This window comes from Podarcis bocagei, assembly GCF_964188305.1.
Source record: "Podarcis bocagei genome assembly, chromosome: 8".
NCBI classification, from domain to species: Eukaryota; Metazoa; Chordata; class Lepidosauria; order Squamata; family Lacertidae; genus Podarcis; species Podarcis bocagei.
Genome location: NC_138133.1, coordinates 51,162,478 through 51,189,151, shown reverse-complemented (window position 1 = coordinate 51,189,151; position 26,674 = coordinate 51,162,478). Strand labels below are relative to the sequence as shown.

The following is a 26,674-nucleotide window of genomic DNA, read 5'->3' as shown; positions in this document are numbered from 1 at the left end:
GTTTGAAAACTGTTTACATATTCAAATAAGTAAGGTGGCAATCATATAGATTCGCATAATTTACAATAACAAATGTGTATTCTTGGTATAGAATTTGGGACTCTGACATAGGTTTTTTTCCTACTTCAAGCGTAACTAAAAAAGGTAAAGGATCCATGACAGTTGAGTCCAGTCGCAAATGACTCTGGGGTTGCGGCGCTCATCGCGCTTTACTGGCTGAGGGAGTCAACATTTGTCCGCAGACAAGTTTTCTGGATCATGTGGATAGCATGACTAAGTGGCTTCTGGTGAAACCAAAGCAGCACACAGAAATGCCGTTTACCTTCCTGCCAGAGCGGTACCTATTTATCTGCTTGCACTTTGAGGTGCTTTCAAACTGCTAGGATGGTAGGAGCTGCGTAACTAGAATGATAAAAAAGGAGTAGAATTAGAATAAATAGCATGGAATTTATCTTCACCTGGAATCCTATGCACAATTACACAGGAGTAACCCCATTGGATTTGGTGGAGATTTTGAGAAAACTGCACAGGCCAAGATTCTTAATTTGAGAATGTAAATTACGCACTGAAAATTATGCAAATCTATATATAACAGTCATGCTTAGTCATGCTGGCCACATGACCCGGAAGCTGTACGCCGGCTCCCTCGGCCAATAAAGCGAGATGAGTGCCGCAACCCCAGAGTTAGTCACGACTGGACCTAATGGTCAGGGGTCCCTTTACCTTACACATATAATATGTCTAAATTGATCTACATATTGCCAGATTTTGAGATCAGAATATAAGTGTCATAGTACAGCAACAAACAGTTCAGATTTCATTATCTATTTAGATAAACTGTACAATGTACAAAAATATATTTTTCATCAATTCATTTTAAACTTATACAAATTTGTTTGGATCTGTACTAACCAGTTCAGGCTCTTTTGAAAACAGCACTCAAATGGCATTTAATAAGCCTAGAGCCTGTTCTACTCAACCACCCACTATTTGCAAGATTTAAACTCAAACTGTTTCTGAATTAACAAACAAAACAGCACCAAATAGAAGCTGGAGCTCCACACAAGGCTAAGCTCCCCCAGTTGATTTCTTCCTATTAAAAAAGTTCTACTTATATCAGAGAAAAATATACAGTATGCCATCCTCATCTGATTAAAATAAATCTAGTTAAATTCAAAATAATGCTACTTTCCTTGGGAAGCCGCTGCCAATGATTGAAGACTGTACACAGCTAAATGGACTAATGGTCTGATACAGTATAAAATAGGTGATATTTACCGTATATCTTCACAGTTTCACAGTAATATAGAGTGCTTTATCGGATGTAAATAAAACGCTACTTACAAAATGGAAGCAGAAATGTGCACTTTTGCCAAATCACATGGGTTTATTTTTATTTTTTAAATGCTTTTTACGAGTTTTCCACAAACAAAAATAAAACTTAATCTTATACAGTCATCATTTTATGTCATCTTATTTACACTGCGTAGATTCACGCCCAGACTTCCTTCCTTCCCTGCTTCGGTTTTCTTAATATATATCTTCTCTTGCAGATTCTTATTCACCTTCTATACACATCACAGGATTTATGTTAGCCCTGCTGCAGTTTTTAAACTTCTACAGTTAGTTCTTATTTTGCAACAAATTTACCCCACTCTTCTTCAAACTTTGTCCCTTTTTGGTCTCAAATTTTATAAGTTATTTTAGCTAATTCTGTATACTCAAAAAATTTAGCCTGCCACTCCATTACCTTTGGGGTCTCCTGTAATTTCCACTTTTGAGCCACAAGCCAAATCACATGGGTTTAAATCCAGACTTATTCATGCATATGGCAGGCCCATTGAAATCAATGGAACATAAATTAATCCAGACTGAATTCAACACATTATTTCTCTTCTGGTCTATGACCGTAATAAACTATTCACCATTCACCAACACATTATTTCTTAAATGGGGAGCTACATTATTCTGACTTCAACTCCTTCAGGTGCCAAGGTGCCATCAGTATGCTGGTGACATTCAGCTCTATTTCTCCATAACATCTGAATCAAGAGAGACAGTGTGGGCACTGGACTCGTGCCTGGATGCAGTGGTGGAACAGATGAGAGAAAATAAGCTAAGCTTGAACCATGACAAGACTAGGGCACTGTTCCTGAGATATTGGTCCGTTGCCTTCCCTGGATAGGTCCATTCCCCTGAAGGAGCAGGCACTCAGTTTGGGGGTGTTTCTGGATCCATCTCTACGACTGGAGGCCCCAGTAGACTTAGTGTATAGAAGCACCTTACAAATGGTATGACAGGTACATTTGGTCCTGGACCTGATCCAGAAGCTGCAGTTAGTGCAGAATGTTGCAGCACAGTTGCTGACAGAAGGAAGACCCTGTCACTATATAACACATCTTCAGGGTGTTAATATTAGTGTATAAAGCCCCTAATAGCTTGAGACCAATAAACTTGTGGGATCGCCTTAACCCATATATGCCCACTCAACCACTTCAGTTTGCAGAACTGGCACTATTACAGGTGCCACACAAGACTCTCTCCACACTTGTAAGAAATCAATATTTTAGTTTGGCAACGCCTATACCTTGGAATTCCCCAACTACTGGTATATTTTATTGGCACCTGCTTGGAACGTTTTCATTTAGGCAAGCCTATACAGACATGTAGAAGTTACATGTGTGGTTTTTTCTTTTCCTCTTTACCCACTGTTGATTTTAAATATCATTTCAGTGTTTTAAAATATTTAGCTGCTTTTATCAAGAACTGAAATGTTTTAATTTATATTTTTGAAAAATGCTTAGAAGTTTTCTTACAATCAAGCAGTATATAAATTTTGTTAAATAAAAAAGATAAAAATCCCCCCTCACTACTCTCTAGAATTGACCCTGCAAAAACCACCATGAATCAATGTCCCAGAGACTCATTCCACACAGTCCAGAAGGATATCAGGTTTGGTAGTATCGAAGCCATGGACAAATCAAGCAGAAGAAGCAAGACCACACTCTCCTTATCCCTCTGCCAATGAAGATCATCCATCAGGGTGACCAAGGAAGATTCAGTCCCAAGACCAGACCTGAACCCAGACTGAAATTTGTCAAGATAACCAGTTTCATCCAAGGTGAAATGTCATTGCACTGTAATATGGGGCAGAACTTAAGAAGAAAAATAACTGATCTTGTCAATATGGTTCTGATGATAGGTAAGAAAAGATGGCATGGCAGGGACAAGGTTTCATTTCCATTGGATATTGTATTCACTTGAAAATAAAGATTTGGTCTGGATGCTGATGCTGTTTATTACTATTTTTAAAGGAAATAAAAACAATTTGCTTAAAAGAACATGCACTATCTTATGTAAGTGATCAGCCAGGTATTCTATATGCATGTATTGGGGGTGGAGGATGAAAGAAGTAAGGGTGTGTATATTAATATGATGTTGTATAGGTGGGTATGACCAGAGATAATTATAATCTAGACAAGTCTGTAGCTTCTATCATTTTCCCAGGTCTGTAATTATCAGCCAGATAGTATATGATAAATACTACTAGATATATTACTCATCATCATGTACTTTAACAGCCATTATTCCTTCTCCCCTTTTACCACTTAAGACTGCCGGCTCTCCATCTTCAAACAATGAAGGAATTCTGGTTTTTAAATTTTAAGTTTGGCTTTGTTTGGCAGAATGGAGCCATGAGGAAAGAAACATACACTGTGGTACAATGTTTCTGGGTTTTTAACATTAATTGGAACGAAGTGATGGACAGACAAAGCTATATAAAGCCTCCATAGCCTTGCTACTGCACAAGGCAGAATATAAGCCCACAGCGTTGTATTCTCTCCAGCTGCAACATTAAATGCTTTTCTTATCTGATGATAGGAGAAAAATGCTCAGTGTCCATTGCACTGTTTTTTGCTTAACAGAATACATCACTATGGAAGCTGTGTGCATAGCTGTATTGCCTTGGCAGGATCACTTTGCCACTAAGTTTCTTACCCAGAAGAAGCAAGTAACAAACTGCAAGGCAGCCTCTATCTTCACAGCTCACTGGTACATTCTTTGGTGGCAAAAGGCCCCAGGTTTGACCCCTTGCACCCCCAGTCTAAAAGGATCAGGTAGCCAGTGATGTGTAAGTCCCCTGTTGGAGACACTGGAGAGCCACTGCTATTCAGAGAAGACATCACTGGTCTAGATAATCTAACCTCAGAGCTTCCCCTGTAAGAGTGCAAAAAATTCATATGGTGGTCTAGCACCCAAACTGAAGCTTTTTGTTTAAATTCTCTTCAACAATATTTTATAGTTTGAGAAAGACAACAGGGGATTCAGAGAAAATATACTATTTTCCAGCTGCAAAAGCCTGACCCCCAAAATGCAAACTCCATGTGGCATAAGAAAAATATCCTGTCATGTGTGAAGGAAAATACCAGGAATATGTTATTATTATTGAGCAAACAATTACAATAGTCCACGAAAATGGAAATTCAGATTATTTCTACTGCCAATATGCTAGCAGTATCAAAACCTTCCCAGTCAGGCTCAGTGGAGTCGGAAAGTTTGCTTGAGAACCAGATCTACAAGTTGGTGAGGTTTCTAGAGCCACTCCCTGTTGGTTAGTGGGAAACCAAAAAGAACTACCATCACCTCTAAGGAGGGCAGAGTTGAAAAGAGAAGGATGTGACACATTTACCACAGGCAACTGGTCTTTGTAATAAAGTGCTAGCAGCTTGTAATCACTTAAATAGATCAGACTGTTGCTCAGGCAGGATGAGATTAATTTTTCAGTGTATTGGAAAATGATAAGAGGAGTGCACTTAAAGAATCTATAAAATATTATTTGGAAGAGTTGGATAAGATATGCAGAACTACTCCTTTACACCAGAGGTATCAGCAGCAGGTATGATTATCCACACGCACATGTACACATACAGAAAGGTGCAGACAGCCTTCCCTCCTTAGATCAGCTCAATAGGGAAGTCCTTACCCCCATCTACACTTACAAATGATCAACCTGACCACCAGGGAAGGGGCAATTTACATCCCCATCAATACACTAGGCACCTCTCCCCACTCATCCCACTCTGTGTGCAGTTTCAACTTTCTTTACTTTTTCTTGCTGCTGCTGCTGCCGCCGCCGCCACAAAATCAGAAGGTTGGAGGCAGGAAGAAAAAATATATATGTCAGATTAAGCCCCTGATGTGCTTTACATGCACACCAACAGAGCAAGCATACTTTTCAAAAATTTGTGAAGTGAAAGTGCCAATTTGGTTTCTCAAATGCTTTCAGAGTTGAGAGTTCATTCCCAAGTCTGTGCAGCATGTTTCCCTCGCCTCAAACAGGAGACCCAAACAATGCTAAACAACCGTTCTAGATGGCCATGTGTTCAGCCTCTCTCTTTGCTTCATGAGCCCAACCATCAGCATCAAGTAAATGCAGCAGAGAAGCAGCAAAGCTAGTAATGCTCTTTCTGGTTTTATGGTGCAACTCTGCGAGAGAGGGAGAGTGAGCAAAATGGTTGCTGATAGGACATAATTGGTTAGAGATGTTCCATCATACGCATGGCTACCTGGAAGTAAATACCACTGAACACAGTGGATGTTTTTATCTATTAAATACATATCCTGCCCTTCCTCCAGGTTATGGCAAAATATAAACAAGCATGGATAAGATGGTGCTGTTAGATTAAGTTTGCCAGTGCCTGGAATTCTCCACTGCTTCTACCTTTTTCAGTTGCAGAGAACATGTAGTGACACTATATACTTCTCTCTCACACACATCTCTATAGCCCTTGTACACCTCTCTACACATTACGTGGAATACCTGTCACTAAGCTGGACCTAGATCAGCCAACAATAGGGAGGTTTCTAGGGTCTGCTTCACAATACAGTGGTACCTCGAGTTACAAACACCTCAGGTTACAAACGCTTCAGGTTACAAACTCCACTAACCTGGAAGAGGTACCTCGAGTTGAGAACTTTGCCCCAGAATGAGAACAGAAATCGTGTGCCGGCAGTGCAGCGGCAGCGAGAGGCCCCATTAGCGAAAGCACACCTCTAGTTAAGAACAGTTTCAGGCTAAGAACGGACCTCTGGAACGAATTAAGTTCGTAACTAGAGGTACCACTGTACTGCATAAACAAAACGCACTGCCATCTTGCTATCAAATGGTGGATTTGCCACTTTTCCATGGTAAAACCAGCCACCCACTAACCATCTTGTCTTATGTCTCAAAATCAGCCCCAGGGATACACAGTTTGGCTAGTGTGTAGCAGACATGCATTGCACTTTTCTTCTGATCCTCCTTCTGCATCATTATACAAATATTGCTTCATCTGCCCCCACTGCATTGTGAATTAGATTGTGCAAGTTGGAATAATTTGTTTCTACTCCTGCAGGTGACATCATATAATGGAGTGGGCTTTTTCTTGTTCATATTTAGAACAGAGAACTGTTTTTTGAGCTGAAGTGATGAGGAAAAAGCCAGTCAGATTTCTCTTAATGTATGTATGAGGCAGAGGATGATACTAGCACATAGAAAATATTCAGTTCTCTGCAACTCACATGCTTTAACTTTATATATTAATGAATTGTCTGCGTTATTGTCTTTACAGTAAGGTAACTTGAAAGCGGAGCCTTTATGCATACCTGAAGCTGCACAGAAGAGAAGAAGAAGAGTTTGGATTTGATATCCCGCTTTATCACTACCCGAAGGAGTTTCAAAGCGGCCAACAATCTCCTTTCCCTTCCTCCCCCACAACAAACACTCTGTGAGGTGAGTGGGGCTGAGACTTCAGAGTAGTGTGACTAGCCCAAGGTCACCCAGCAGCTGCATGTGGAGGAGCGGGGAATCAAACCCGGTTCACCAGATTACGAGTCTACCGCTCTTAACCACTACACCAAGCTGGCCTCATTCTTCCCAGGAATTCACAAATATTATGTTTCACAAATATATTATGTTTTTGAAGATGGTCTAGTAATTGTCACTGCTACTGCTCTTGATAATATAAGAAAAATATTTTATAATATTAAGTGGATTTATTAACATGACTACATAACCTTCATACAACATCCTACCTTTATAATAAAATTTCTAGTGAACAAATTAGTGCCATGTTTCATCTACATCAACCCGTACTTTTGTGCAACCCACACATCTGTTCAAGTATATGCAGTACAACACTCACCACCACATATCTCTAGTGAATACTATAAAGATTTTTGCTGCCACCAAATCTGTGGCTACCCTTCTAATGAAAAGGGTGACAGAGTTTGCAGATCTCACAAGAGAAGGGATTGTTTCTGTATGGTCATGGTCACCTCTCTCTAACCCACAAAATAGTTATTACTTTTTTCTGATCCATGAGGATGAAAAAAGGGACACTAATGAAATCTGAAGTGACACCAGCCTTAATCACACAGTCACTAGTCAATCATCAGCTAATAGGCCACACAGCATCCACTTCTGCTGACACTTCCTTTACTTGCAGCAATCTTTGTCATGAAAAGGCACTGCATGACCTCTGTAATGAAAATGCAATTTAGATCTGTGATTAGGCTTTGGAGGAAATCACAATGAAATGCACATATCTATGCTGTTAGCTTATCAAACAATTCATTCTAGTAATAAATGTTCCTTATAGACCTTTCTAAAAGCTGATAATATAAAGAATTCTGAACCACAAAATATAGCCAGTAAGGCAGAATTTGGTAGCTTCTTTGGAAAGAAAGACGTGAAATCAGCAGTAGTAGAATTGGCAGTTTCTGCACAACCCAATTTTCCTGTCTTTGAATCCCTAGCCATCTGACCCTATAGTGCAACACAGCCTTTTGTTTAAACACTACCAGGTAGTCATAGGGGCAGAGCTGTAACTAAGAGGTGGTGAAGTGGGCCCCTGCCAGGGGCGCAGAGAGAGGGACGCAAAATCGGCTTTAAAAATATCCATAAATATGTCTGTAAATAAAAATATTGATTGTTGCCTCATGAGAAAATGTTTTAAATAGAGGGTTAATTGAATGGGTGGAGGGAGGGTTGGAGGAGAGGCAGAAAGAAGAACTAATTTGTTCATGGCTAGGGGGCACAATCTGGAGGGTTCTGCCAGGAGCGCAAGATCACCTAGCTACGGCTTTGCACAGGGGAGAAGGGATTGCCTGCAGTAAGAGAGCTGACAGAGAGGGGACAATGTACTTTATCCCTCCTTTGATCCCAGAGAAGAAACCAAGTGGGCTTGCTAGAGTGAGCTTTAGGGTGAGCTTAGAGGGTGTTTCAATTGACATCCAACTTCTAGCCAAAATACCACTGGGCTCTCCAACTGCCCAAACCACTCTACAGTGGTACCTCTAATTATGAACTTACAGTGGTACCTCGCAAGACGAATGCCTCGCAAGACAAAAAACTCGCTAGACGAAAGGTTTTTCCATTTGCGATTTGCCTCGCAAGACGAATTTCCCTATGGGCTTGCTTCGCAAGATGAAAACGTCTTGCGACTTTGTTAAACCGTTAAAACCGTGCTTCGCAAGACGAAAAATTCGCTAGACGGCAAAACTTGCGGAACGAATTAATTTCGTCTTGCAAGGCACCACTGTAATTCATTCCAGAAGTCCATTCTTAACCTGAAACTGTTCTTAACTAGAGGTGTGCTTTCGCTAATGGGGCCTCTCGCTGCCGCTGCACTGCCGGCACACGATTTCTGTTCTCATTCTGGGGCAAAGTTCTCAACTCGAGGTAACTGTTCCAGGTTAGCGGAGTTTGTAACCTGAAGCGTTTGTAACCTGAGGCATTTGTAACTCGAGGTACCACTGTATAAGGTTACCGATATATAGAAAGAAATATATCGAAAATATATGTAGAAAGTTTACTGATCCAGGAAAGATTCCCAGTGAAAGGCTTTCCCCCAGCACCATCCCCACACTGTTCCAGAGAAGGCAGAGAGGAATCTGCAAAAATCATCCCTTCTCTTCTGCCAGCAGGGACAGCCCCTGAGAGTTCGAATCCAACCCAGTAACCTAACATAGGCGCCGACTCCATGGGGCCTGAGGGGGCCCGAGCCCCCTCAAAAATTCGATTGGGGGGCCGAGCCCCCCCAATAATTTAAGAAAATTATTAGTGCGCGAACCTTCGTGTAAAGTCTGGCGGGCCAGCGCTGCGGCCGCGGCGACAGGACTGGAGAGTCCTGAGGAGATGGCACGGCGGGGGAGAGAGAGAGGGAGAGAGAGGCAGGAGGTGCACTCGCTCGCCGCGCGCACGCACACGCAAATACAAACACACCGAGGGAGAGGGGAAAGTGTTTTGCAGGAGGAGCTGCTGCCGCTGCTGCTGCCAGGACGCGCCAGAGGAGCCGCCGGGTGGGAGGGGGAATCCGAACGGAACAACAACAAGAGAGAGAGAGAGAGAGAGAGAGAGAGAGAGAGAGAGAGAGAGCAGCAGCAGCGTCTCTGAATGGGCTGGATATTCCTCCTCAGGCGGCGCTGGCTCTGTGGCTCCCAGGGCCTGGGCGGCAGCAAGCAAAGCAAAGGAGCCGCCGACCGAACAGCAGCAGCAGCCGCCTGCCTGCCTGCCTGCCTGCCTGCCTGCCTGCCTGCAAGCCTGCCTTCTATACCAAGGTCCAGGTTCTTACCCGGTCTACCTGGAAGAAGGAAGGCAGGCAGGAAGGCAGGCAGGCAGGCATGGGGCGTCCACGCACCCTGGCCTGCAGCCTTCCTGCCTGCCTGCGGCCGCCTGGCACTTCTATACGAAGGTACAGGTTCTTACCCGGTCTACCTGGAAGCAGGCAGGCAGGCAGGCAGGCAGGGGACGGCCATGCTGCCTGCCTGCCTCCCGCCTGTCACTTCTATACAAAGGGCCAGGTTCCTACCCGGTCTACCTGGAGGGAGGCGGGCAGGCACGGGGGTCCTGCTCAAGCAAGGAACCGACGCCTACCCGGCCAACCCGCTGCCTTGAGGCAGGAGCAGCAGCTGCGCGGGGTCTCGCGTTCTCTCAGAGGCTCGCGCTGCTTCTCGCGTTCTCCCTCCCCCAGGACCCCGGTATGGGCCCCCCAATATTTTTTATAAGTCGGCGCCCCTGTAACCTAAGCTTATTCTCAGTTGCTTTTGGTATGTTCTCATGTTTATTCCTCACTACTGAAATCACTACTATGAAGTTTATATAACCACAAAGAAAGACAGTTTTCTGTAAATCCAGCCAAGTGGGTACATGTGTTTGATAAAATTTTCACCACCGGTTGGGACTTTCAAAACGAGCAGCTTCTGTGTGATTGAAACCAGTTTTCATGGATGAAAATATGCAAGATTTCCAGATATTCTGATCCACTATTGCTGAGTCATTATCTCAGTTTTACTCTGGTGCATATAAAACAATTATAAAATCCTAATGCTTCAAGCACTGCTATTGCTCCCAGGGATGGAAAGAGAAACAAACATTTTTGTGACTAGGGGAATTCCCCAGTAACTAAAGTAGAAAAATAGGAAAGGATGTTTAGCTCAAAAACCTGTAAAATATTTTCTCTTTCATAATGGTGAGCGAATTGTTTTAAAACAAAGCTCTAAAAATAAATAATTGCTACAGTCAGTTAATGCTGCCGCAGATCTCTCGGATTGTTTCAAAAGTGGTAACATTAATACAAATAGCATTGCTACTACATCTGGCTGAATTACTAAACAAGCAACACTTGCTGTTAAGAAAAGTACTTTCAGGTATCTGGTGCAAGTGTACAATCTGGTACTCTTACAACACAGTAGCAAGACTTTTGCACAACTCTTGCTTCTCACTTTCATGAAATAAACCAGCAGTGCTGGCGAGGGCTGATGGAAGTAGTTGTCCACAACATCTGGAGTGCACCACATTGGGAAGGCTGCTATAGACATGCAAGTCAAGGAATAAGCTACGTTGTGAAAGAGGTGAAGCCTGATTCAGTTCTCTACTTCCAAGTTATGAAGCTCAAAGTGAAAGCTCAAAATCAGAAGATATGGATCTTCCTGACTCAGATTCTGATTAAAGCAATAAATCTGAGTTATGTTAGTTATTTCTGAGCAGCTAGTATTTGAAGGATTGAGATAGATATAAATTATAGGTTCTGCTATCAAAATTTGCATATTATAGGCTCAGATACCTAGTTTTGTATACAATTACTATGACAGCTACAGCTTGATTTACTTGCATGTTTACTCAGAAGCAAGTTGCTCTGAACTCTGTGGAGCTTATAGCTAGGATTTGTTGAGAAAAAATTGCAGCTACTCCTTAATTACATTATAGGGAAATTGTTTTCTGAAACCTAATTCCCTAAAAATGTTTATTCTGCATGATGATGATCTACACCCATACACAGCCAAGAGTTTGAAGGTGCCTATCTGCTCACCCCCACAAGCTTGCACATTTCCCCCTTTGGCATGGCTGTGAGACTGATTCTCATTAATCACAGTTCAACCACATCCTAAACTTTAACACAAAATGTGCCTTGCTGGACCAGACCAAAGGCACATTATGTTGTTCCAGTAAAAGGCCAGTTGCTGATGGGAAGACTACAAGCAGGACATGAGCACAATAGCTTTCTTATGACTTGTGATTCCCAGCAACTGATATTCAGAGGCACATTGCCTCTGACAATGGAGGTAGAACATGGTGCTCACACACGCATGTTGCCCTTGATGATTTCCCTAAGGTCCCATGCTTGCTACACCCTGCAGTGAGGGTGTCTACCCTTGCCTCCTCTTGAAAAGTACATGCAGCGGAAGGAAGTTGGAGAAGTGATGTTCTTTCCCATTTCCTCTTTCAGTTTTTCAATGTTCCATCAGCAGCTCAGCAGAAATGAAATGCATGAGAAGACAGTAGAATCACAGGGTAATCAGGGAGACAGAGGGGATGGAGGAAAGTCCCTGAGAGAGAAAATCCAGGCGTGTGTTCATGAACACACATACAAAATAACCAGCAAAGTGGGAGTTCTGGGAATTGCATTATTTTCTTCAGTTTCCTCCTGCAAACAAGCATCAAATCACAGAGCACATCTGTCTCCACTGCCTGAACTACAAAAATAATGAAAACAACATTTTCCAGTACGGACAGCGAGGTACAGCTACTTATGGATCCCCATTTTTTTTATGAAGGATTCCCTCGAAACTTCCATTAAATCACAGGTCACTTCTGGCCATCAATTTATTCGGTGACTTTTTGGGGAGAGGTAGTGTTGGTGTCATCATGTAGTCAAAAAGACTACAGTTTTTGTGGGCCTGGCAAACACCAAATCTGGGATTTTTACTGTGCCATTTGCCATATAACCTACCATTTTATGGTGGGTTGCTTTGGAGGGGGAGCATGTAAAACCATGCAAATTCAAGCAGATCTGTTTTAGTTCTATTGGCTCCAACTTTTACCCATTCTCCTTGGAAAAATGAAGAAAATGGGTGGTACTCACTGCACTCCCTCAAAATTCTAAATATGCCCACAGTTCCAAAACAACTAGTGAGCCCTACCCAAATCTGGTTAAATTTAACTATGATTAATGAAAAAAGGCCAGCTTCATAAATGACAGCCTGAAGTTGGATTCTTTCTAGCATAGTTAATATTAATCACAGTATAGGGTCCAAACAGCACAACAAACTGCAATTTATTTATTTTTTAATGGAAGTGCAAGTTTCTGCTACCCTCCTCATGGCTGCATTACTAGAGAAGAGGGAAGGTGCAAGCCTGGAATCTAGGCTAGCTCTTCATACACTAAACTATAGTCAAAATAAAAAATTCCTTCCAGTAGCACCTTAAAGACCAACTAAGTTAGTTCTTGGTATGAGCTTTCGTGTGCATGCACACTTCTTCAGATACACTGAAACAGAAGTTGCCAGATCCTTCTATACCTATCTGACACTAAACTATAGTTTAGTATTACATCCAAACTGTTTCTGAATGAATACAAGTTGCTGGAAACTGCAGGATGAGATAACACTGTTGTGTTGAGCTCTTGCTTGTGGGCTTCCCATAGGCCACTGTGAGAACAGGATACTGGTCTAGATGGGTCATTGTTCTGATTCAGCAGGCTCTTCCTCTGTTCCCAAACCATAGACATGGAGCTTAAATTGAACACTGTGTGTAAAATGGTCATTAACTTGAGCTTGTTCTCAATGTACTGCTTTAGCATTAAGTTAAACTTATTACTTTACCTTTTGTATTAGAATGAGAGCTGATGGGCAAAGTAAATATAACTTTGTAAGTACAGACATCCCTCGGGTTACAGACGCTTCGGGTTGCACGATTTTGGGTTGCGCACCGCACCGAACCCGGAAGTACCAGAATGGGTTACTTCCGGGTTTTGGCGCTTGCGCATAAGTGCTAAATCGCGCTTTGTGCATGCGTAGAAGCGCCAAATCGCAACCCGCGCGTGCGGGTTGTGAACGTGCCTCCTGCACAGATCACGTTCGCAACCCACGAGTCCACTGTATTATCTAACAAGTGCTAAAATCTTTATTAAAGCTTTTTAAGAAAAGGTCACACAAGAATATTAACATATCACAAATCCCAAAGGAAATGAAATATATATTTGGTCATTTTGTGAAAGCTATGCAATGTGACATTAAAAACACTAAAAAACTGGCTGAAGGTGGTAAGGATATTTAAAATACGAAACTACCACTGCTAATTCAAATTATTCAATTATATTTCCCTAGTTCTGTGGCGATTTAATTTGTATACTAAACTAAAAAATCTTAAACAGTGTTTATCTGTCATAGATAAAGCTTTTTCTGCAACAAGGAAATAGTATTTGGTTTCTTATATTGGCTGCATGTGCTTTCTGGCACTATAATACTGTGAACACAATCTTTCTAATATCAAAACAATCCTAACAATTGTTGATGCATGACACAGGTCAAGTGTAGTATCATCATGCAAATACTGAAAATAAATGTGAAGGGCAAAATCATGAATTACCTCTGTTAACATTTGTTCACTGAACTCACTCAGATATTGTGGGCCTTACAATAATGTAGGGGGAGGAGACGATATTTGTAGGAAAGAATTGGCAAGCAAACCTTCCCACACCTGTCACTTCTCTTTTGCAAAAGCCCCATCCCTGATAATTTGCTTGTTTTTCTCCTAGTTCATCTTATTTACCCCTTTTGAGCAGGGTGGGAATGACAGATTAAAAAGAGTAGGGGAGAAGTGGAAGCATTGCACATTCAGTTCTTCTCCCCTGTTCTGCCTTGCTGCTGTCTTTCTCTCCCACATCAGTGTTAGAAGCCAAGCATAGGTTTGGGAATAACGTGCTTGTCTCACAGTATGCGAGTACATGTATCTAGAATTACACAGTCTGAATTTGGTGCAAAGAATCTATGTGTCCCTTGTTAAACAGCCCACTTCCCATGAGCCCCTAATCTAGCTAAGTTTCATAAGGCTATGGTTGTTGTTTTTAGTGTGAATGAGTGTGGTGTGAAAAAATGAAGTGGTGAAGGATAAACAGGGGATATGTGAGAATGAATGTTTGAAAAAGAAAATGAATTGATAAATGGATGATGAAGGTGAGAAGAGAATGTAATGTGGAGGGCACCTGCAGATGGATGAGTGTGAATGGAACATGGATTACCTATAAGGAAAGGAAGCGTCTGGACTGAAAAAGGTTTCACATCTCTATGCCATTTCAGTTTCTGTAGAAGATCAAATGTTCCTATTATCAAAACTGAGGCACCATAACAAAACTATGACTTAGACAGAAGAGACTACAGTGACTTTCAAAAACATTATGCCGTTGCTGTGTTTGGGCAGAGAAAGATCGTGAACTTGATAGGAGCAAAACAGTACTTTAAGCCCTTAGTCAGAAGAGATGAATGATAAATTAGCTGCTGGGGGGAGAATTTAAAAGTTAGGAGACTGAGTGACTAATTGAGTAAATTAATGAACTAGAAGAGGGTCGTTCAATGCAAGAACGCAAGCTATTGGATTCAATTCAGATGTGGGGGGAAGGACTAGCCTATACTTAAAGCAAAAAAGTTAAAATTATTTAAATCCTAATGAGAGATAGTTAAACATACACCTTTTGCCAGCTTATGATAAATGTAAAATGGTACCTTGTGAATATATAATTCTGTTAGGGGTGGAAGCCCAAAAAGAGAACTGATTTATGCAGTAGAGTACAGAACTGAAAGAAAGGAACATCTGAAAGAATCACAGTGAAGTAAATAGAGATGGGGCTTGCTTGTGCTGGCTTTCATAAAAAGATAATCTAAGATTCCAGCTTGAGCTGGTTTATGTGCCTAGTCTGTAAACCCAATGCACAAGATACTTCTTAAGCACAAGTCCGCACAAGCTCTACTCAGAAACCTCCCATTATTCACATAAACTATTTGCTCGGAATGTCCTGATAAGAGAGGAATTGTAAATATGAATGGCAGGTTATTGATGGAGAAGATGTTTGCTTTATGACCCACCTATATCTTTGTAGAGATAATACAAGACTGTAGCCTGAATGGTCTTCATAAGAAAACATTGGTAACTTCTCACTTGATTTTGCCCTAAGCTCAAACAACAAGGTAAGTTCATATCAATAACAGTTGGTAACTAAGGGGCGTCCTACAAAGTCCTACTTAGACAGACTGCAGTTGATGGACTTAACTAACATTGGCCCATTAATTTCAGTGGGTCTGCTCCAAGTAGGACTTGACTATAGCTCTTGACTGTTGAAAAACGATGACAATATCCTTTAGGGATACCACATGTTGTAGTCAATTGTCATACTCAAAGTAGACCCACTGAAAAATCAATGGAGTTAAGTTAGTTATGACTAACTTAAGTATTGATTTAAATGGGTCTACCCAAAGTATGACTTGGTTGAATACCACCCCATTTGTTAAAATACTCAAAACAACAAAACACTTTGAAATCTGTCCACTTGCTTTTTGACTCAACCCAGATTTTCAGCAATTAAGTAGGAGATACAGAGCCACAATCTTGCAGCATGTCACAGCATACATGTGAATGGTTATCCTGCTTCCCACTCCTCCCCCCCCCCACCGAAAATAACTACATGGTGCCTTTATCACCTCAATTATCCATATGAATCCCTTTTAGGATGCACTAGAAATTAGATTATGTCCTCAACAATGCAACGTGAAAGGGTACATGAAAAGGTGGGGAAAGACAGTGAAGCAACAAATCAAAGTGCAACAGGACCGCGTCTTGCAATGGGAGTTATATGGGGGGGGGGGGAGAGAAGGGCAGTGTTAGCGCCTAAAGCCAAAATCGGCTATAGTCAAAGCATCCCCCTGGAGCTATCTGTACATGACTAATCTTACCCTCTGCAGCCAGCATGAGATCTCGGGGGACCATATGAGATCTCCAGAGCCCACAAGAGAGTTTCCCAGAGCCAAATAAGCAAAGCAGAGAGATTAAAAGTTCTTTCCATGGCGGGAAAACCTGGTGCTCTCTGCCTTGCATGCATTTAATTTCTGCTATATCAGCTGGCCAGCCACCAATCACATAAAGCTGCGATCACACAGATTAAATGCGTGCAAGTTACAATCCTACTGTGGTCTCATGAAATAGGGGAGATGCTATGCCACACATGTCACTCTGGAGGGTAGTGGCTTGCACACAGACACTACTGTTGTGATTGGCTTTCTAGATATCCTAACTGGAAAAGGTTTGTAGTTGCTGTTATGGCTGAAAGGGTTTCAAACATTCTTCACATTGGAGAGATTTATTATGACAACCTGTGAGCTCCCCCAATGCAAGTGACATAGATACCATCGATGGAATGCAAACAATTGTTTGTCTCCTTCCTCCTGCTCCAGCTTGTTCCACCCACAGTAACCAGTAATATCAGAAGTTTTTACCACCCTGCCCACTTTTTATCATATGCTGTTTGGCTATTCCCCCTCTAAGCAATGGCCAGCAGCAGCATGAAAGAAAACTCAAATATGTAGCCAGCCTCTCCCTTGTGAAATAAAACAGGCGTAAAATTATACAGATACGCATCTAAGAACTCCGTCTATCTAAAAAATGGAAGGAAAACAGATGCACAGGCCTCAAGTGACCATGTTTCTGGAATCCCAATCTTCCTAAAATGCCAAGAGCTAGCAAACACTGTAGAAGTCTTCCACTAGATTAAGAAGATCCTAATGAAAGCAAGAAACAGAACAGGCCTCTTATGCACAGCACACTTTCCATAAATGAACTAGTTGTGTTCCTCCCTCAAGGAAGTCATGGGGTCAAATATAAGCAACGTCTTCAGCCCAAAGGTGACCACTTGTGAGGGATATATAGCACTAATATGCAGCTTTTCAGCATTATACCTACCACATGGAATCCATGAGGAAGCATTTTTTAAGCAGTCTACATATGGTAGCCATGCAATTTAAATCAGCCCTGCTCCATTAAATCAACACTGGACATTAGGACAAAGCATTTGAAATAAAACCTGGTTTCGTGGTTTTAAAAAGGGCAAATTTTGAAGTACTTTCAAAATAAATCAGAATTTACCACTGCCAAATGAAGTTCAATTAAAACGCATTAAAAACTAGCACTTTCATTAATCCAAAAATAAGACTTGAAAACTGAGAAGCAGTGGGAACTACAGGTATGGTTTGACTATTTTAAACACATTTAAATATTTGCAAGGCCTGTTGTTTGGTGGTTGATAACAGTGCTACAGTTGTTGCAATTTGTTTCTACTGCAAATAAGACCACCATCAGAAAGATAAACTGAGCTGAAAAATTGGCATCCCAATCCTAAATGTGTAATGCACAGCACTACACAAGTACATTTTTCATACAGATTCATACTGAGCTTCCTAGCTGGATATAGGGAACATGGCATTTGGTATGTCATCATCATCAATGGGTACCGGAAGAAAACACTTGCAACAGAAACAGACATATAACCTCTCATCAGGCATTAAGTCATCAGTCTGGCACAGATTCCGTTTCATGTAACAGTGATAACTCATTATAATGTTCTAAACTCATAGTCTTCAAAAATAACTCATCATATTACACAACAAAGGGAACAGTCATAGCCAAACTATCAGAAAGTATCAAAGAAAACAAACCTAAATGTGTGTGAATTACACATATATCTCCTTTTTTATATTATTTTATTTTTAAAGTTATCTAAGACAGTGGGCAATTCAGCTAGCAGCATGCAAGCAGCTCCACTAAACATTGCCATTAACTTCAGTTGAACACAGATTGTACTGAAAGTGCTACTTAGGCTTATGCAAGTAACCCAGTTATTGTACTTAATACCTCACAATCTACTTTTGAAGCTCCCCTCTTTCAAAAGCAGCTTACCAAAAGGGATGGGGCTGAGCCTGCTGCTCAAAAAACAAAACAAAAACGCTTCACCCCAAGTCAGCCATGAAGCTCAGTGGGTGAACTTGAGCCAGTCTCTCTTTCAGATAGCCTACCTCACAGAGTTGTTGTGAAGATGAAATGGAGAGAAGAACCATGTACACCACCTTGAGCTCCTTAAATAAGTACAAATCCCAGAGCTCACAGATGTTTCAGTTTTTTGGTTCCTGGCCAATGTCTTTTCAAATATATTACCTGTTCTCAGCTCTCAGACTCAGAATTATGGGACGCGGGTGGTGCTGTGGTCTAAAGTAAACCACTGGACTATTGAACTTTCCGATCAGAATGTTGGCAGTTCGAATTCGCACAACAGGGTGAGCTCTGGTTGCTCTGTCCCAGCTTTTGCCAACCTAACAGTTCGAATGGTAAGCAACATTTCCATGAGCTCTGACACTCATCACAGTCCTCCATGCGCCAGTAGCAGTTTGTCATGCTGGCCACATGACCCAGAAAGCTGTCTGTGAACAAACGCCGGCTCCCTCAGCCTGAAAAACGAGATGAGCGCCGCACCCCATAGTCGCCTTTGACCGGACGTCCAGGCGTCCTTTACCTATCTTGAACACTTTCAAAAGACCATGAAAGCTTTCCCCAATATTTGTACATTAAATATGAAAAGGGACAGTCTTTAACTTAGTTAACTTGATGCTACTATTATATTTTAATGTACCCAAGTGTTTGGGATAGATTAGATAGATAGACAGATAGATAGATAAATAGATAGATACGCATGCACCCACAGTAGAAAAATAAACAGTTTACCACCTATCCCTAAGCCTGTGAACAGCTTTAAGGGGTTACTTAATACTATTACTGTTATTTTTATTTTATTTATTTTTATTTTTCCGTTCCCACCCCCCTCAAAATCCACCGTACAAAGGTTTTTTTTAAAAAATGGAAGTTTTTCTCCATGAACATCCATAACAGAGCAACCAACATCCAAGTTATTAATAGGCTGCAAACTACTTGCAGATATCAGCAACTTTGTAACACAACAAAGATGCCTGTAGGACAAGGATAGTGTCTGACACACACGAATTGAGATGACTCAGGCCCTGAGCCACACTGTATGCAGCAACAGAAGTCACCAACCATTTAACTTTGGATGAAATTCCTTCCTGTCACTGGGTGACCTTGGACCAGTCACTACCTCTTGGTCTAACCTCCCTCACAGGCTTGTTGTGGATATTAAATGAGGAGGGAGAAACCATGTACACCACCTTGAGGTCCTTAGAGGAAAAGGTGGAATATTAGTGCAATAAAAAAATAAAAAATAGCAGCTACCAATTAAAATCTGTATCTAGCTACAGTGAGCTGGTTTAGCCATAACACTATGAGGCTACTCTGGCAACCCACTAACTGCCACTCTGCCATACAACCTGCAAAGTAAATCCTATACCTGCTTCCCTGCCCATCTTATTCTCTCCCTTTCCTGACCCTCAGATAATATCATCTTAGGGAAGACCAGAAATCAACCAAGCATCCTTCAAAGTTTAAGGCATGGTGATTCCACATGGTACAGGTGTGCCGGTGCAGCAACTTTCACTACATTTTCATATTTTCTACAATTTGCACTAATGCAATGCAATTAAAAGTATGACAACTATGAGAGCAGCCCCTTCCCACAGATTGCTCATAATGTGCTTTGAGCAGCAACCCACACACCTACTTACCCATAATTCTCTATGTGCTGTGTTAGTAAAAACTGTGATGATACTACTACATGGGCATAAGAGATGGGTATAAGAGATGACTACGGCTAGCAATTTTAAGCCAGTCATAATAATTAATTATAGCAATGATCTGTCATTATTACACACAATGCAATAAAGAGTCCTGCATCTTGAAAGCTGTGCAAAAATCGCCCCATAATAATAATAAAAAAGAAAATTATGGTGGTCAAGGTTGTTTCCCCTCTGCCATACCTTTAAAAAATCTTTTACCAGGAATGTTAAGAAACTATGAAAAGGGCTTTAAAAAATGTACACATTTTTCTAAATTTGTTCTTACACATTTGACAAAAACTGAGTACCTGTACTCTGGTGGCTGAATCACACCTAGGCATTTCAGCATGTGCCTTACATTACTATTTCAAGATTCTTTATTTTGCACAATGGGTACCACAGTATTTTCAACAAAATAAGCTGGCAAATAAATAAAGATGTTGGTTACTGGAATACCCTGTCAATTTTTTTAATTGCATTTAAGAAAATGTTCCTCTGATCACTAACCTTCTAATACCAAATTAACTCTGTTGAAATTTTGAGGGTAACAAGAACAAATTCTGCACATTCTCTCACCCTTCTCACATCTAAAACAGATCACTTACAAAAAAAGTTTCCATAAAGTACTTGCTGACTGAAAGTAGATATATAAGATTTCAGCTCTGCATAGAGGCATTACTTGCATATTTTATGTAAAATCTAATATGAGTTTCAAATGTTGGTGTATGACACAGTTAAACTTTCACCAGCAAAAAAAACAAACAAAAAAACTTTGTTTTCTAAGTAAAACCCATCACCAAAACTATTTTTTCCATACTCATCTTAAATAATAATTCTTTCTAGTAGTCAATCCTGTCTTTCTCCTCAAGCTAAAAAATATTCCTAGGACTATGACGTACCTCATGTACTAAACAGTGAAATAAAGTATGTAAAGTATGTAGGGAGTCTGTAATTATGATGGCAGTGATCTCTCATGCAACGTGAGTCAACTCCCAAAGCCATGTTTGATGACCCAGACAGGCCACTGCCCTGGAAATTCCCACAAAAGGACACACCACTAAGATGATATCTGGTAAGCAGACTGTATTTTGGATTACGCTACTACAATTTGGATACAAGAGCAGGAAACACATAGAAATTGCACTTAAGAACTGGGGCATCCACCATGGAAAGAGAACTTTGAAACATCAGTGACATCATGCCTGGCGTAAACAGACAACCTCTTTTCATTTCCCCCCTTCTCCAAAAATCTGAAATGTAAACAATGGCACAACATCATGAATATTGGCAAAGATCTCTTTCCCTTTCCAGACCATGTGAGGAAATCATTCCACCTATTTAGTGCTAGGTTGCATATCTCAACGGACATATAGTTGATAGTTTCTTTTAGGTTCATAAAGGCCTGCCACTCCCTTCTCTTTAGGAAAAGAAATCTATGCACCTCAAAGTGGACAGTTTGTGGATCAGTTAATGTGCAATATCATATTATTGTCTGGCATTAAGTTACTAAGCCTCAGGCTTACACACTCCCTTCTCCCCCTCTTGCATTCCATCTGGTTTGTTAACTTTCTGGTTTGCAGCACAACATAGTTTGCACTTGCCCTCCAAAACAGGATTGCAAACCAGCTTCAAATCATGATGAACCATCCTTGTTTGAACAGCAAATACAAACCAGTTTGCCAATTCAGATTCAACAGCACAGAATCAGTCTGCAATAGATCAGGAAGCTACTCTTTAAGGAGATAATGAAAAGGGAGGTAGGAGTATAGAAACACAAGGCTTGCTCCCATAGTACCAAAATATGGCTGGCCATTATATATGAACTTACTGTACTTTGCCGACAATGGGACTGAATCCTTGGGCTCACCATGCATTACACAGAGTACAGTGTTAACCTTGGTTTAAGAACAGCTTAGTTTATGAACAACTTGTATTAAGAATTTGGCAAACCCGGTAGGTGTTTTGGTTTGTGAACTTTGCCTTGGAATAAGAATATGTTTTGCTTCCTGTTGAGTGTGTTCCATTTGTAAATTGAGTCCCCCACTGCTATCGGAAAGCACACCTTGGTTTAAGAACACTTTGGTTTAAGAACGGACTTCCGGAACGGATTAAGTTCGTAAACCAATGTACCACTGTAATTGCATGCAATTAAAAAAGTAAAAAAGATAACATATACAAACTAAGCACACATGCAGGGACTCCTGTCAGTTATCTTGTAACAAGACATGAAGTCAAGAAAACTAAGCAAAGCAAAGTCTCCTGGTAGAAACTATACAGTGGTACCTTGGTTCTCAAACTTAATCCATTCCAGAAGTCTGTTCCAAAACCAAAGTGTTCCAAAATCAAGGCGCGCTTTCCCATAGAAAGTAATGCAAAACGGATTGATCCATTCCAGACTTTTAAAAACAACCCTAAAACAGCAATTTAACATGAATTTTACTATCTAATGAGACCATTGATCTATAAAATGAAAGCAATAATCAATGTACTGTACTATAAAATAAATAAGACAGTACAGTAGTACCTTGGTTTGCATACATTCTGGATTACAAACACATCAAACCTGGAAGTGCATTTCCCGGTTTGCAACCTTTTTTTGGAGTACAATGCATTTTTTTGGATTACAAACAATTTGGGGGGGGAGGCCCCCCCCGGCCAAATCACGCCTTGGGTTCCAACCTGTTTTGGTTTACAAACAGACCTCCGGAAAGGATTATGGTTGTAAACCAAGGTACCACTGTATTGTAGATGACAGTATTTTTCTTACCTGCACTAATGATAGTCATTGTTTGGATGGAGGACTTTTATCCATTTCTGCAGTCACACAATCAATCAATCAATCAATCAATCATAAAATGAAGAACAAGCCACAGTCACAAAAACAAAAAGCCACACAAACAAAAACACAAAAAATAGCAAAAACAAAAGCACCAAATATAAGCTCCAAATATCACCTCAGAACACTGCAATCGGAAATGGAAGGCTTTGATTACAATGGGGGGGGGGTGCAAATTAGCAGTGCAACAGTGAAAACGGAAGCTCAGGAGTATGTTCATCTTCTAAAGTAAAGTTCGCAAACTCCGGGTTTGCAGTGTTCGAGTTCCAAGTTGTTTGGAAACTAAGCTGTTCGAAAACCGAGGTACCACTGTTGTACAATTTCTATACAACTCCCCAACACATTCACTCTCCATCAAAGATCAGGTAAAAAACCCTCAAAGCTGGTTCTCTTTCAAACGGTATTGTTCTATTCTACAAAATGTTGGTTAGCTGGCAGGGCTGAATAAAATTGCCCAGTCCCTGCATTTAACAGGCCAAACTCGTCAATAAGATAACTAAGCAAAGAAACCTGAACCACTGATATCAGAGAAACAACATTTCTATTACAAAAATAAATGAATATGATCAGTTCTCATCCTACCAGGGAATAGTTTTCATATATGGCAAAAAGGTTGTAACAGAAAATATGGTCTCTCAAAGCTCTCAGCACCTCCACTAAGAATAACTCAACAAGCTAGCAAAATGAATTCAACAAAGCTTGCATAATATGATTAGTAGCTTCTGAGGGGGGAAACTATAAAATTATGGAAGGATATGCACAACCCATGAATGCATACAGGACAGACGGTTAATGAGGAACTTCCAAGGAGACAGATGAATCTCATTTCATAAGAAATGCTGAGAATTCAGAATTGTGATTGTAAGAATACTAGTACCAAGAAGGGGACAGACCAAACAGTTTTCTTCAACTCTTATATCTTGCAGAACAATTGGGTGAAATACAGGATGGATATATACAGTATAAGTAAATACCTCACTAAATTATATTGAAACTATGCTTGCTTACAGTATTAATTTTTTAGGTGCACTGTAAATACTTTTCTTGTTCTTGAAACCTTGATCCCCCACCTGCTTATTAATTCTAAAATGTTCTCACAGCTTAATAAAAAACTGAAAAAGGTCAGACCCTATGAATCCAATGTCCTGTTTTATTATATCTCAGTGGATCAAGAGGCAAACACCCTAAACACTCTCAGATCTCTAGGTCAGTTAAACCTGCTTATGCTGCTTAAATGCAAAAACAGGGCACATGGTGTATCAAACATGTAAGTACTCTTCTCTAACTAATTCCCAAATAAAAGCAAGCAAGAAACAAAAAGATGGTTCTTGTCTCCCCCTACTGGAAGTTCAGTAGTACTTTGGAATAGAACCAAAAGCTGTTAGGTGCCAGAATGTCAGCAAAATGGCTTCAGCCTATCTATACCCTGAATTCTTAAGCATCTATAGGTCTATTCACCTGGAGTGCATCTATGCATTACAGTCAACACTACAACCAATATTTAAAAGAAAAATTCTACTGGGTTCTGTGAAGATAAAACAAAACTTTTTCAAATGTGCAGAGAAAATGGAACCACAAAACACTGAGGTTGGGTTTAAAAAGCAGAAACAAATTATTCAAATAAGTACTTAGTTCGGAATCTTAACCACACATACCTGTGAGTAACCTCACTGAATTCAATAGGACTTCTAAATAAATAAGTTTAGGATTGCGCTATAGATAACAAAACCCTCACACCCTCCAAAGGTACAGTACAGTAAACAAATAAGCAGTGGCTCTGCTGAAATGAAGCAAATCTTTTCTACATGCATCAGGTATGTGTACCAAAAGTTTTTTTAAAAGAAAGTTTTGCTGTCATTGATTTCAATGGGTCTGCTCTGAGTAAGACAGAGGTTGGATATTGCACCGAACTCTTTTATCCCAAACTCACCAAGTATTCCAAAGTAAACCCTTTTCAAGAAAGGTTTATGTAAAGTGTGCTACTATCTACCTGAAACACTTCTTATCAAGATTACTTTGGCAATCTCCAAACCATTTTGGCAACTGACATTTGAGGAAACAAAATTTTAAAGTAGACCAGTCCTCCGATTCCTGAAATATTTGCAATCAAGAAAAGTCTTACCTTTGAAGGTTCGTGTTCCTTTTCTTCATCAGACATAATATTGCTGTCTGTACAAGAATCAGTGTCTGATATGTCCAAAGAAGTACCATCAGTCTTTGATTCACTGCGCTGGTCAACATTATCTTCACAATCACTATCATTGTCCCAATCAATGGTGTGTGATTCACCTTAAGGGGAAATAAAAAACAGAAATACTAGAACGGACTTTTAAAAATGCTAACATCCTCACAAATATCTTTCACATATGCCTGACTCTATATGCAATACATACACTTACAAATTTAACTGTTTATTGGGAAAACTGGTGGCAGACAAGACTAGCCCTTATATCCCAGAAAAGTAGGTCATTCCAGAGTGGGAACATAATCCATACAGAGCTAGCTTCTTTCTTACTAGCTTCGCTCTTAACAGAATGACGTGGAATTTTTTTTGCAACCTCTTATTTCCACAACAGCAAAGCCTCACCTAGTAAATGCCTGTATCAGAAATAAGACTAGGGAAAGCTGTGGTGGGAAGACAGCATTGAGGTTGCAATCACGTGTAGAACACTTACTTATCTGAAGAACTATATAAAAGTATGTTTATTAGTTATAAGTCTTCCCCAGTACTAAGCCAAAGTAACTGGATTAATCTAAAAAAGTAACTGATACATCTTAAGTGATAATACATAATGAAAGCCTTTTTATATTTCTGCAGAATGTATTTCTAGTTAAGCCAGCTGCTTTAAATGACCAAAGAGTCACCATCTTCAACGGAAAAGCACATTCAAAAAACCCTTGAGAAAATCAGTAGCACTTCTGAAAAGCTCCAACTTAACAACATAAAATGAAGGGTTTTTTAAGCAGTAGTATAAGAAAGAGTAGACATGTCCTCAGAGATTAAAATGAACAGTGGAAAGAATAACATGCAAGTGATAAGATCATAGAACACAGATCTAGTATGTTTTTAACCATCTCCTCTACATTTGTTCAGTGTTTACAGAAGCAGCAGGCAACATGTTTGACATTGAAAGTGCATGTTGTCAGATAAACAACAGTCAATAATCAGGAAAACAATCATTTCTTCTATTTCACTAAGAACAGTAGGAAAGTACAAAATGTTATTATTATCAGCTGTGCCTGACCTACTTACATTAGTGCAACATTTACTGAACTAATAAACAAATGCTGGGATTGCTTACTAAGGAAAGATGGCCATCTAGTGTTTCTCACAATAGCAGCAACAAAATAAATAGCATGGAGAAGCTACTATACAGAAAATAAAGGCCTCTTCACACATTATTTCAAAAGAATACAGTAAAAGAAAAAATGTATATTGTGTACCTAAACACTTAAAAACAGGGGCTGCCACCTTTTGGGGCCTGTGGGCTCATTTACAAACTATGATGGGCATCAGACAGAAACCAAAAATCAAGAACGCTTCTTTCAAGCCTAATTTCAGCAGTGTGAGGGGAAGAGATCCTGTGGGTACCAGGGGAGGTCTCTGCAGGCAAAGGCGAATCTGCAGGAGCTGCGCTGGCAACGCCTGATGTAAACTATGAATGTGAAAAAGATATATTTGAAAATTTATGTAGACCTCATGAGAGACCAGGGATACGATACAACTTCCTGCTGTTTGTTTATATATATACACAGGTCCCACTTATCCAATCACAAGGAATTAGTACCCAAACC

General features: G+C 40.4%; 1 protein-coding gene across 6 annotated transcripts in view; it reads right to left on the bottom strand.

Annotated features, from left to right (window-relative positions):
* Window positions 1–26,674, bottom strand: part of SPIDR (scaffold protein involved in DNA repair) — a 160,622-nt gene that overhangs the window by 128,026 nt on the left and 5,922 nt on the right. For 5 of the 6 annotated variants that reach the window (XR_014010970.1, XM_081205855.1, XM_081205858.1 and 2 more), the window contains exon 5: window positions 25,002–25,168. Coding sequence is in view for 5 of the 6 variants with exons in the window: in XM_081205855.1 (XP_081061981.1) it covers window positions 25,002–25,168 (167 nt within the window). In the remaining variant the exon portion in view is untranslated. Of the gene's footprint in view, window positions 1–25,001; window positions 25,170–26,674 lie in introns of all 6 variants that reach the window. The other variant, XM_081205856.1, reaches the window with a different exon arrangement.